We start from the raw sequence: 12,645 nt of genomic DNA, 5'->3' as shown, positions 1-12,645 counted from the left end.
TCTTTAGTTTTCCTTCACTGAGAAAGTCTGTTTCTGCCTTCATTACTGAAGAATATTTTCACTGGATATAAAACTCTAGGTTTTGGGTTGGCAGGTTTTGTTTGTTTGTTTTATGCTCTTGCCTTCTGGCCTCCACAGCTTTTGATGAGAAACTCACAGTCATTTGAATTGTTGTTCCCCTGTATGAGCGTATCATTTTTCTGTTACTGCTTTCAAGAGTTTTTCCTTTGTCTTTGGTTTTGAGCAATTCGATTATAAAATATCTAGCCATGAATTTTTTTTTTTTTTTTTTTTTTTAGTTTAACCTGTTTGGGATTTGCTGAGTTTCTTGAAATCTAAGTTTACATCTTTTGCCAAATTTGGGGACTTTTCAGCTATAATTTCTTCTTTTTTTTTTTTTCTTTTTTGGCATTGTGCCCTTTTCCTCTCCTTCTGAGTCTCCAGTGACAAGAATGCCAGACCTTTCGGTAGACCTTTGTCCGTAATAGTATTCTTTTTTTCTCTGTTATTTACATTAGGTAATTTCTGTTTGTCTGTCTACAAGTTAACTCTTCCCCCTTGTCAGTTCCATTCTCCTGTTGAATTCATCAAGTAAATATTTAAATTTTGGTTATTGAATTTTTCATTTTGAAATTTCCACTTTGTCCTTCTTCTTTATATCTTCTGTTTTTTATTTCAAGAATGGCTAATCTTGGGGCACCTGAGTGGCTCGTTAAACGTTTGCCTTGCCTCTGCCTTTGGCTCAGTTCATGATCCCAGGGTCCTGGGATCAAGCCCCACACTGGGCTCTCTGCTCAGCAGGAAGCCTGCTTCCTCCTCTCTCTGACTGCCTCTCTGCCTACTTGTAATCTCTGTCTGTCAAATAAATAAATAAAATCTAAAAAAAAAAATAAAAATAAAGCCTCTGCCTTGGGCTCAGGTCATGATCTCAAGGTCCTGGAATCTAGCCTCACATCAGGCTCTCTGCTCAGCGGGGAGTCTGCTTTCCCCTCTCTCTCTGCCTGCCTCTCTGCCTACTTGTGATCTCTGTCAAATAAATAAATAAAATCTTTAAAAACAAAAAAAAACAAAAAAAAAAGTTTGCCTTGGGCTCAGGTCGTGATCTCAGTGTCCTGGGATCAAGGCCCGCATCTACCCTCCCTACTCAGCGGGAGGCCTGCTTCTCTCTCTCTCTCTCTCTCTCTCTCTCTCTCACTCACTCCCACTGCTTGTGTTCCCTCTCCCACTGTGTCTCTCTCTGTCAAATAAATAAATTAATTAAATCTTTTTTTAAGAAAAAAAAAAAAGAATGGTTAATCTTACTTCCTTGGAATGTGGCTTAAACAACTGCTTTAAGCTTAGTCTGATAATTTTAATATCTAGGTCACACTGGGGTTGGTGTCTTGATTATTTTTTCCTTTCAAGTGGTTGACATTTTCCTGGTTCTTTAAATATCAAAGAATTTTGGGTTATAGGCTGAACATTTTGGATCTTATGAGATCCAAGTCTTGTTTAAATTCTATAAAAAATGACAACTTCTTTGTTTATTTTAGCAGTCAATGACCCAGGTAGGCTCAGTTTTAAGTTTTGATTTGCCTCCTGTGGGTTGTGATGGCAGTTTGAATTTTCAAAGCATTTGCAGTTCTGTTCAGATCTATTCTGTGTACTTACCTCCCAAGGGCCAGTCTGGAAGCTGTTTTGTTATTCAGTTCTCCATGATTTTGGCATGTTGTTAGGGTCATACCCACACATTGCAGTTCAAGATTAAGCCCGGGAGTTTGTAGACAGTTTATGGGATCCCTTTCTTAATATCCTTCCTTCTCTAAAATATCACCAATAGTCCCTAGCTTCCAAGGTCTCCTAATATAGATGATAAATAAAGACATGAAAGGATGTGCGATATTATTTGTTGTCAGGGAAATACAAATTAAAACCACAATGAGATCCCACTGTACACTCACTAGAATATTTAGAGTTAAAAATCTGACCAGTTGCATGAGCAGTTTAAATGAGGATGCAGAGAAACTGGAACATTCATGCATTGCTGGTAGGAATGCGAAGTTGTAAGCCACTTTGGAAAAGTTTGACAGTTTCTTATAAAGTTAAACTTACATTTGCTGTATAACTCAGCCAAGCTACTCCTAGATATTTATCCAAAAAACATGAAAATATTTGCCCACACTCAGGTCTGTGCACAGCTTTATTCACAATCACCAGAAACTGAAAGTAGCTCAAATATCCATCACATGTAAAAGGATAAACAAATTGTACTACATCCATGCAAGCGAATACCGAGTAATAAAAAGGAGAATATATATATACAACAGTATGAATGAATCTCAGAAGCATTGTGCTGAGTAAAAGTAGCCTCATACAAAAGGCTTTATACTGCGTGATTTCATTTATATGACATTCTGGAGAAGGCAAAAATATAGGCAAAGAAATTAGATTAGTGGTTGCCCAAAACCTGGGAGCTGGAGGAAGGGAACTTTCTGGGATGAGACAAACGTCCTATATCTTGATTGTGGTGGAGCTTATATGAATGTACATATTGCACTACATACTTAAAAAGGATGACTTTTATAGTATATAAACTATGACTCAATAAACTTGAGTTAAAAAAAAAAAAACCTGTAAAACAGCATAGCATGTTGGTTAGATTGTCAAAATTATTTTGAATCAGTTAACTCATACATGAGTGTAGGGAAATTGAGAAACTGTATGTTTCAAAGAAGAATAAAGTTTAAACTGTCATGCAAAAAGATTTATCTTTATATGCTTTAAAAAAAAACAAAACTACATTCAGGGGGTGCCTGAGTGGCTCAGTGGGTTAAGCCGCTGCCTTCAGCTTGGGTCATGATCTCAAGGTCCTGGGATCGAGTCCCGCGTCAGGCTCTCTGCTCAGTGGGGAGCCTGCTTCTCTCTCTCTCTCTCTACCTGCCTCTCTGTCAAATAAATAAAATCTTAAAAAAAAATTACATTCAGTTAACCACTGTATAGTACATGATTAGTCCTTGATGCTGTGTTCAGTGATTCATTAGTTAAGTGTAACACCCAGTGCTCATCACAGCATGTGCTGTCCGCAATACCCATCACCCTGTATATGCTGTTTTATAACCTCTTTTGTTATTATATGGTAAATATCACGCCCATAAATGTGTGTCCACAATACCTTAAATAGTTGCACAGTAGCCCATTTTATATAATTGTAAACTGAGCCCCCATTTTTGAATAGTCAGATATTTTTCAGTTTTATTCTCTTTCAGTTTAAACATTATAGTGCTCTTCTTTGTAGCTATTACCTTGGAATAAGTTCCTGGAAAAGAAATTTCTCTGTTAAGGTCGTGCCAAAGATGTCATACACGTAATTATTAAATTGTTACCCAGGAGTGTTCTATACTCTTATTTTATGGGTTTTTTTTCTTAGTCTCTTTTTAAAAATTTTTAAGATAGTTTTTTGATCAACAAATATTTTACAGTTGTTAATAGTTAAATCTATCATTTTTTTTCCTTTTATGCCTTCATGCTACTTTGCTGCCAAACTTAGATTCTTCTCATCCTGAGAGTACAAAAATATTCATGTTGAGTTCCAGTTTTGTTTACAGTTTCATTTTTACATCAAATTCCATATGGATTTAAGTTTATGTGGCATGATAGGAGGTAAAGCTCACCAGTATTTTTTATCACATAGTTACCAGTTGTTCATGTAACAATTACTGACTAATTCATTCCCCCTTGATTTTATTTCTAATATTTACATGGCTTCCTGTTAAATAGGGTCTTATCAAAGGAAAATTTGAGGAATACATGCCAAGATTTAATTAATATTTTGTATTTCCACTAGATTCTATGCTGTAAAGCAATGATTGACTCCACAAAGATGTGTTACAGTTAGGTACACTCTTCACTGTAATATTTCCTCAAATCTATAGGACCTACAAAAAGAGTTTTGTCTCCATGAATCTGACCTTTAGTTTTAGATTGTAGAGTTATTAAAAAAAAATTACTACAGTGCGTGATCTGTGGGGCTAGAGTCCACTGAATGTAATTTCTTCTCTTAAAGTCTTATTTTAGAAGACTTCTATCCTTCCTCTCTTCCCCTACCCTGGGAATATATTTCTCTGTGTCATTGATTGGCACTGGCTAGCTATAGTACTATTAAAGTTTAAAGAGCCGATTAGATAATACTCCAAAGTATTACTGTAAACTTGGTCTTCGTGTTGCTCTTAGCTAGTGTTTCTTAAATTGCTACTTAAGTAAGACAATTAAGGAACAGACAAAAGAATGCCAGAACTCCAGCCTGGTGATTATAGTGTTGTAAGCCGTCTATTTCCCTACCTTCTGGCATAATTAAAGTATGAATTGGCCATGTTTGCAATTTAACATAGCTATTAAGTTTTACATATGCAAAAAAACATGAGCTCACGCATGCCTTGCTCTGAAATTGTTATTTTTATGTGTTCTGTGTTCTGCTTCCTCACCAAGACTCTAGACTATGAATGAAGGTATGTCTCTTATTTATAAATCCCTATAATCTTAGTATAACATCTTAAACACAATGACCATTGTACTATGACCAATATAGTAGTAAAAATTGGAAAAGATTAATAAATATTATGTATCATGAATAGTATGTGTATGTCCACATGTGTACGTACAGGTGAAAGTTAAGCAAAGATGATCATAGATGCCAGACCCAAAGTTCATACCAAGATGCTGGACAGTAAGAGTAGGTCAAAAGATGGATACTTTACCTTCTAAGAAGAATATTAAGACCAAGTTACTGGGCTTTTGGTGGTTATAAACTTACATATATTCTGGGAATACAAAGTCTTTGGCATCTCAAATTTAATACATTCAAAACAGAAATCTTAATTACCTACTTAGTTTCATTCTTTCAACAGATATTTCCTGAAGGGCTACTGTGTGCCAGATACTGTCTGGTGCTTGGAATATCCATCAGCGGGTGTAGTAGATATCTCTGCCCCTGTGTTGCTTATAATCTAGTCTAGAGAAATAGGCAGTAAATAATAAACTTAATAGGTATATTGTTAAGTACTGTAGAAAAAAAGAAAAAGTACAAAAGAGTGAGTGGAATTGTGAGTGTTGGTGGGATGGGCTTGGGGATAATGTTGGGGAGAAGCAAGTAGCAACTTTAAATGGGGAAGTCAAGTTGAAATTGGAGCAAAGAGCTGGAGGTGAGGGAATTAGTCAAGCAGGGATATCTGGGAGAAGAGCATACCAGGCAAAGGGAGTAGCTAGAGCAAAGACCCGAAGTCAGGAGGTACCCAGTGTATCCAGTGAACTGCAGGGAGGCCACTGTGGCAGATGCAGAGCCAGTGATGGAGAGAGTATGAAAGAAGGTTAAAGGGGGAAGGGAAATGGTAGAAGACAAATTACATGGGGCCTTAAGCTTCTGTAAAGACTTTGGCTTTTAGTCTGAGTGAAAAAGGGAGTCATCATACAAAAGAGTAACATCTGACTTAACATTTTAACAGAATTAATTTCGCATCTCTGTTGAGAAATGAATATAGAAGGGCAAGGGCAGGTACAGGGAGAACTGTTAAGAGTGATTGAAGAAATTCAGGCAGAGAAAGGATGGTGGCTTGTAAAAGGGCAGCAGCCATGGAGGTGAGGAGAAATCTATGGATTCTGGATTTTTCAGTTAGAGCTACCATGAGTTTCTGATGCTTTAGATTGGAATGTGACTCCAAAGGTTTTTGGCCTGAGCAGCTGGAAGAGTGGAAGTGCCATTAGCCATGATAGGAGAGATTGCAGGTGGAGCAAGTTTGGAGAAGATGAAGATACCTTAAGTTTATGATATGCAAGTAGAGATGTTGAATAGGCAATTGGATGTACAAGTCTGGAGTCTGGGAAAGAGGTCTTCGCTAGAGATAGAAATTTGAGAGTTGTCAGCATGTAGATAATATTTAAACTATGAGACATCAAGGGAATAAATAAGAGAAGAGGACCAAAGACAGAGCTTAGGCATGTCATAGCTTGTACCTTTGTTCTTCTCCTTTCAGATAGTTAATGGCACTACTATCTTCCTAGTTTCCCTAGCTAAAAATCTAAAAGTCGTCCTTGATTCTGTATAAACAAATCCTTTCTAAATCCAGATCTGTCTGCTTCATCTCCCCTACCAACAGAAATCTTAATTATGATCCAAGCCATCATTTTTTCCTAATTCTTCACTCTGCTTCCCCTTTTACTCCTCATCCCCCAGTCATTCTCCACCCAGCAGTCAGAATGATCTTTTAAAAAGGCAATTCATGGGACACCTGGGTGGGTCAGTTAGTTAAGTGTTCAGCTTTTGATCTCAGCTCAGGTCTTGATCTCAGGATCATGTTGGGCATGGAGCCTACTTTTTTTTTTTTTTTTTTTAAAGGCAATTCAGATTATATCACACCTCTGTTCAAAACCCTCCCAATGTCCTGTATGGCAAGGGAAGCAATCAACAGAGTAAAAAAGCAGCCTATGGAAAATACTTGTGAACGATATATCTGATAAAGGGTTAATATTTAGAATATGTAAAAAACTCCAACAACTCAAACCTCTCAAGTAATCTGATTAAAAGTGGGCAAAGGACTTGAATAGACATTTTTTCAAAGAAAATATACAAATGGCCAACATATATATGGAAAGATGTTCAATATCACTAATCATCAGGGAAAAGCAAATCATAACCTCAATGACTTATCACTTTATACTCCTTTGGGATGGTCAATCTAAAAAAATTAGCAAGTGTTGGTAGGGATGTGAAGAATTTGGAACCCTTTGCGTGGTTGGTGGGAATATAAAAATAGTATAGCTACTATAGGAAACAGTATGGAGCTTCCTCAGAAAGTTAGAAATAGAATTACCATATGATTCAGCAGTTCTGCTTCTGAGTATATATACAAAAGAATTGAAGCAGGATCATGAAAAGATATTTGCACATTGAGGTTCACTGCAGCATTATTTACAGTTGCCAAGAGACAACCTAAATGTCCATTGACATTTGGATAAAGAAAATGTGGTATACACATATAGTAAAATATTATTGTGCCCAAAAAAGGAAGAAAGCATATCTGATAAAGGACTGTGATCTAAAATACATGAAGAACTCTTAAAACTCAACAGCAAAAAATAACCTGATTAAAAAGTGGGCCAAAGACCTTACCAGACACCTTACCAAAGAAGTTACACAGGTGACAGGGGCCCATGAGTGGCTTAGTCAGTTGAACATCTGACTCTTGATTTTGGCTCAGGTCATGATCTCAGGGTTGGGGGATTGAGCCCTGCATCGGGCTCTGTGCTCAGCACAGAGTCTGCTTGTCCCTCGCCCTCTGCTCCTCCACTCACTTGCTCTCTCTCTCTCTCTCTCTCTCTCTCTCTCTCAAGTTAATAAATAAAATCTTTAAATAAAAAGAGTTATACAGGTGGCAAACAAGGAAAGATGTGGGGTGCCTGGATGGCTCAGTCAGTTAAACCTCTGCCTTCTGCTCAGGTTGTGATCCAGGGTCTGTGATCAGCTCAGGGTCCTAAATGAAGCCCTGTATTGCATCGGGCTCCCTGCCCAGCAGAGAGTCTGCTTCTCCATCTGACCCTCTCACCACTCGTGCGTTTTCTCTCTCTCTCTCTCTCTCTCAAATAAATCAATAAAGTTAAAAAAAAATAAAGAAAAGATGCTCCACATTGCATGTCATCAGGGAAATGCAAATTAAAGCAACAAGTTACGGGCTCCTGGGTGTCTCAGTTGGTTAAGCGACGGCCTTTGGCTCAGATCATGATCCTGGAGTCCCAGGATTGAGTCCCACATCAGGCTCCCTACCCAGCAGGGGGTCTGCGTCTCCCTCTGACTCTACCCCCTCTCGTGCTCTCTCTCTCATTCTCTCTCTCAAATAAATAAATAAAATCTTAAAAAGAAAAAAAAAAAAAAGGCAACAAGTTACTACTTCCTACCTACCAGAATGGTCAAAATCCAGAATGGCCAAAATCCAGAACACTGGCTGATGAAAATGTCAAGCAACAGGAACTCTCTTTCATTGGTGGTAGGGGAATGCAAAATGGTGCAACCACTTTGGAAAACAGTTTGGTGGTTTCTTAAAAAACCGAACATACTCTTACTATATGGTCTAACAGCTATGCTCCTTGGTATTTACCCAAAGGAGTTGAAAACGTATGTCCACACAAAAATCTGCATACAGATGTTTATAGTGGGTTAATTCATAATTGTCAAAACTTGGAAGCAACCAACACCTCCTTCAGTAGGTAAACGGGTAAGATAAACTGTGGTACAGCCAGACAATGGCATATCATTTAGCACTAAAAAGAAAACTATCAAGTCATGGAAAGACATGGAGGAACTTTAAATACCTATTACTAAATGAAAGAAACCAATCTGAAAAGGCTATATACTGTGCTATCCCAACTCTGTGACATTTTGGGAAAAGCCAAGCCATATGGAAATAATAAAAAGATTAGTGGTTGCCAAAGGTTAGGGAAGGGGAGGGCTTAGTAGGTGGAACACAGTGGATTTTTAGGGCAGTGAAACTGTATGATACTGTAATGGTAGAAACATGGAAGATCTCTGTACCTTCTCAATTTTGCTATGAACCTAAAATTGCCTTAAAAAATAAAATTTATTTGGGCGCCTGGGTGGCTCAGTGGGTTAAGCCGCTGCCTTCGGCTCGGGTCATGATCTCGGGGTCCTGGGATCGAGTCCCGCATCGGGCTCTCTGCTCAGCAGGGAGCCTGCTTCCCTCTCTCCCTCTCTCTCTGCCTGCCTCTCTGTCTACTTGTGATCTCTCTCTGTCAAATAAATAAATAAAATCTTTAAAAAAATAAATAAATAAATAAAATTTATTTAAAAAATCAAGTGACAGGAATGGTAAGGTAATAAACTTTCTACAGAACGAGTATGTGGGCTTATCTGGGTGTAGAAGTGGTGAAAGTGGTTAGCTGTGGATGCTTATTCCCCTTTTTACTTCCCTCTTCCATTGAACACATTTTGAAAGGGTTTGTTATGTCTCACCCTCCCCCCCCCAATTTATGCAGCTGCATCACCCTAGATTTTGCCTTTTTTTTTTCTCTTGTTACCTTCTTGATAAAGGGAAGTACAGTTAGAATAGTAGGCACTTAATAATGCTTTGGCATGAACATCCTTCACAACTTTAAGTTCATGTATACCTTTCATCCTCATGCTGTCAAAAATCTTAACCTCTCTCTGTCTGTCCTACTTCTTACATTTGTAAAATGGGTGAAATAATACCTACCTTATACACTTGTAAAGATTAAATGTTAATATTCTTAAAGCTCGTAGGATAGGTCTGGCATATGGTAAAGACCCAAATGTAGAGCTGTTCTCATTATACTGTTGTTATTAACTGGTGTGTTTGTGCTCTTCTTAACTGTTCATCCTGTCAGTCAAATACATTTCCTTTATGTCTATTCCTTTTCAGCATATATTCCTTTAACCTTCCTTCTTGGTCTCCTCTGTAATCCAAAAGCGTTCCCCGATTTCAAACCATGTTTTGAAAAGAAAATTTATAGATGCAGAGATGGCCGATTTAATTTGTTTGGTCTTTCTGAGAGAATAAACGTTTTTTCCCTTACGTTACAGGTGGTATGCAAGATTACAATTATGTGTGGGCCAACTGTTTTGAGATCACATTAGAACTATCTTGTTGCAAGTACCCACCTGCTTCTCAGCTTCGACAAGAATGGGAGAACAATCGTGAGTCTTTGATCACATTGATTGAAAAGGTAAAAGTAGCTGACTGGAAGGTTGGGGAATAGAAATAGCAGATAATATAAGGGAGAAATTCAGTTGCACTGGAGTAGCAATCTTTAACAGTTCTTTTCCTCTGGAGGGCTTTCTCTGATTGTCTTAGAACACTTTATAGACTGAAATAATCAGCCAAACTTGTACTGTCAGGTTCTTACAATGTCATGTGATCATATTTGCTAGAGAGCCTTTACCACTATATGAGCCATGGACATCAGTTTAATTTAAATATCAGGCAGGGTAATATACTATTGAATATACCAGAAATTATTACTTAATGAAAAATTATTACTTGTTGAGAAAATTAGAAGTCTTGTTTGGAGGAGAGGGAATTTCAAAAGCATATTACTAGTCTACATGTCAGACATGTGTTAAGTGTAAGGGACAATGTTTTTTGTCTATATTTTATTTTCACTTGGAGGCATTGAAAAATATTTCAGCAAAATAGAGACGCAACCTTATTTATTTTTTTTTAGAAATTCTAGCATCAATGCAGAGAGAGGTGATGTTCTCTTGCCTTCCAAATTGTCTTTGAGCCATCTGCTTTGATTCATGTTTTTTTAGGTTCACATTGGAGTTAAAGGATTTGTTAAAGATTCAGTAACGGGATCTGGTTTAGAGAATGCAACCATCTCAGTAGCTGGTATTAATCATAATATCACAACAGGCAGATTTGGTGATTTCCACAGATTACTTGTCCCTGGAACTTACAACATTACAGCTGTTTCAACTGGGTAAGAATTTAGAATCTGAAAATTCCTCTGTTTACACCTAAGAGAGAAATACAGTCTAGGAAACATTATTTACTGTACCTGGCTTTTATTTTTTCCTTGTTTTCTGATTTTTTTCCTTTTACAGCAAAAAAATAGTATTGTGGAGTACTCAGTCAGAAAACAATGATGAAGTACCAAAATAGAAAAAACTCAGAGCTCTGGGAAAGACATTTTAAAAAGTTGCCCTAACATCAGCTTTCTAATACAAGAAATAAGTGGTTTCTTACCTCCCCCAGCCACTTTTCAGGAATCTCAGTTTGTTAAGGATTTAATTGAAAATGTTTCATTTAATTTTGAGCTTTTCTATTTGGGAAAGTAGTTGGAATGTCAGTGTGATAAGGCACAGGAAAGGATTGAATGGTTTATCCCTTCTTTGAGTACTGTAGCAATTGTTATGGTGGGTTAGTGACCTCCATCTTTCATATTATTCTTTCCTTTGCATGTAATTTTTGGTAAGCATTCTAATATGTGGAACTGAGAAGACGGTAAGAGAAGTAATTCTTTAAAGACTTAATCTGGGATTCTCTGAGATCATGTCATAAAAGTCTTGAATTTACCCATTTATCTTTATTTAGTTTGAGTTTTGATAGACCACCGAGTGTAAGAGTATGAAATTGTGCTTTTATAATGTTAAAGCATTGTGTGTTTGAATTTAACTCCAAGCCACCTACTTTAAAAAAAAAAAAATTTTTTTTCAGGTATATGCCACTGACAATTAATAATATAATAGTGAAAGAAGGACCGGCCACAAAGGTGAATTTTTCCCTTCGGCCAACTGTGGCTTCAGTAATCCCTGACACAACTGAGGTGGTAGTAACTGCTAGCACAGTCGCTCTGCTTAATAATCTTCCTGGAACACAATCCTTCCACCAGCCAGTTCAGCCAAAGGACTTTCACCACCACCATTTCCCTGATATGGAAATCTTCTTGAGAAGGTTTGCCAATGAATATCCTAACATCACCCGGCTTTATTCATTAGGAAAATCAGTAGAGTCAAGAGAACTTTATGTAATGGAGATATCTGATAACCCAGGTGTCCATGAACCAGGTAATAATTATACATAATTTCAGTAGTGCCTTTCAGAGCTATGTACCATATTTCTGTGTTTCATCTAGAAGAGTCACCTTAAGTATGTGTAACTGGAACAAAGAAAATGTAACCAATCTTTTGCAAGAAAAAAAGAAAATTCATTTCATAATCCATATTAGGCACAGTATTTAATATACTGCATAGATTAGATTTTTTTCTGCTAATGGTATTTTCATTTTCATATTATATGGAACGCGTGTGCATGCATGAGCATGTGCACACGTGTGTGTATGTGTGTCTGCTTTGAGCCTGCACAGATGTATATATTAGTAAAGAACCTGCTTTATAAGATACTTTTTCCTGTTTCTTTTGCCAAAATATATCTTTTCTTAATTTTTGGTTCAAGGTCTTACATATGTTGGGGAAAAAATAGAGTCCGTGGTAAAATAAAAAGGAAAGAAACTCTTTCTTGTAATTATTTTGTTTTTAGGTGAACCAGAATTTAAGTACATTGGAAACATGCATGGAAATGAAGTGGTCGGACGGGAACTGCTATTGAACCTCATTGAATACCTTTGTAAGAACTTTGGAACAGACCCTGAAGTGACAGATTTAGTCCGCAGCACTAGAATTCACCTTATGCCTTCCATGAATCCTGATGGGTATGAAAAGGCCCAGGAAGGTAAAGAATAGCTATCTATTAATGCTTAAACTTTTTGGTTATCATATAGCATGATTATTTGGGAGTAGAAGAGGATTTGAACTGGTTGTTTCCTTGGATTTTATTATTTTGTTCTTATATAATTGTTCTGGCTTTTGTATTCTTATAAGATAGGCTAGTTCATTCAACAATTAGGATATCAGGTTTACATTTAATGGAGTTCTCCACTTCGGTAATGGCTCTTATTTCCTAAAGATAATATAAGATTTTAATAAATTTTTCCATTTTAACAATAATTTAAAATAACTTAATTATTTGATTAATAAGAAATTAACAAGTAACTTAATAAAAAAAGTTTAATTGCTTTTAAAATTTACCATTACCCAGTAATCTTGTTAAATTACTCTATTGGGAACACTGTCACGTAGGTGAA

At 36.9% G+C, this 12,645-nt stretch overlaps 1 protein-coding gene across 1 annotated transcript in view; it reads left to right on the top strand.

The window, feature by feature from the left end:
• The window catches only part of LOC111151441 (carboxypeptidase D), a 79,755-nt gene that overhangs the window by 22,085 nt on the left and 45,025 nt on the right, over positions 1-12,645 (top strand). The window contains exons 3-6 of the mRNA XM_022509444.1: positions 9,584-9,726; positions 10,313-10,482; positions 11,220-11,569; positions 12,042-12,233. Of these exons, the coding sequence (XP_022365152.1) occupies positions 9,584-9,726; positions 10,313-10,482; positions 11,220-11,569; positions 12,042-12,233 (855 nt within the window). The remainder of the gene's footprint in view (positions 1-9,583; positions 9,727-10,312; positions 10,483-11,219; positions 11,570-12,041; positions 12,234-12,645) is intronic.

Source organism: Enhydra lutris, unplaced genomic scaffold, assembly GCF_002288905.1.
Source record: "Enhydra lutris kenyoni isolate GAN:26980312 unplaced genomic scaffold, ASM228890v2 scaffoldscaffold26, whole genome shotgun sequence".
Lineage (NCBI taxonomy): Eukaryota > Metazoa > Chordata > Mammalia > Carnivora > Mustelidae > Enhydra > Enhydra lutris.
Note: the sequence above shows the minus strand (reverse complement) of the source record. Positions and strands in the feature narration are given on the sequence as shown.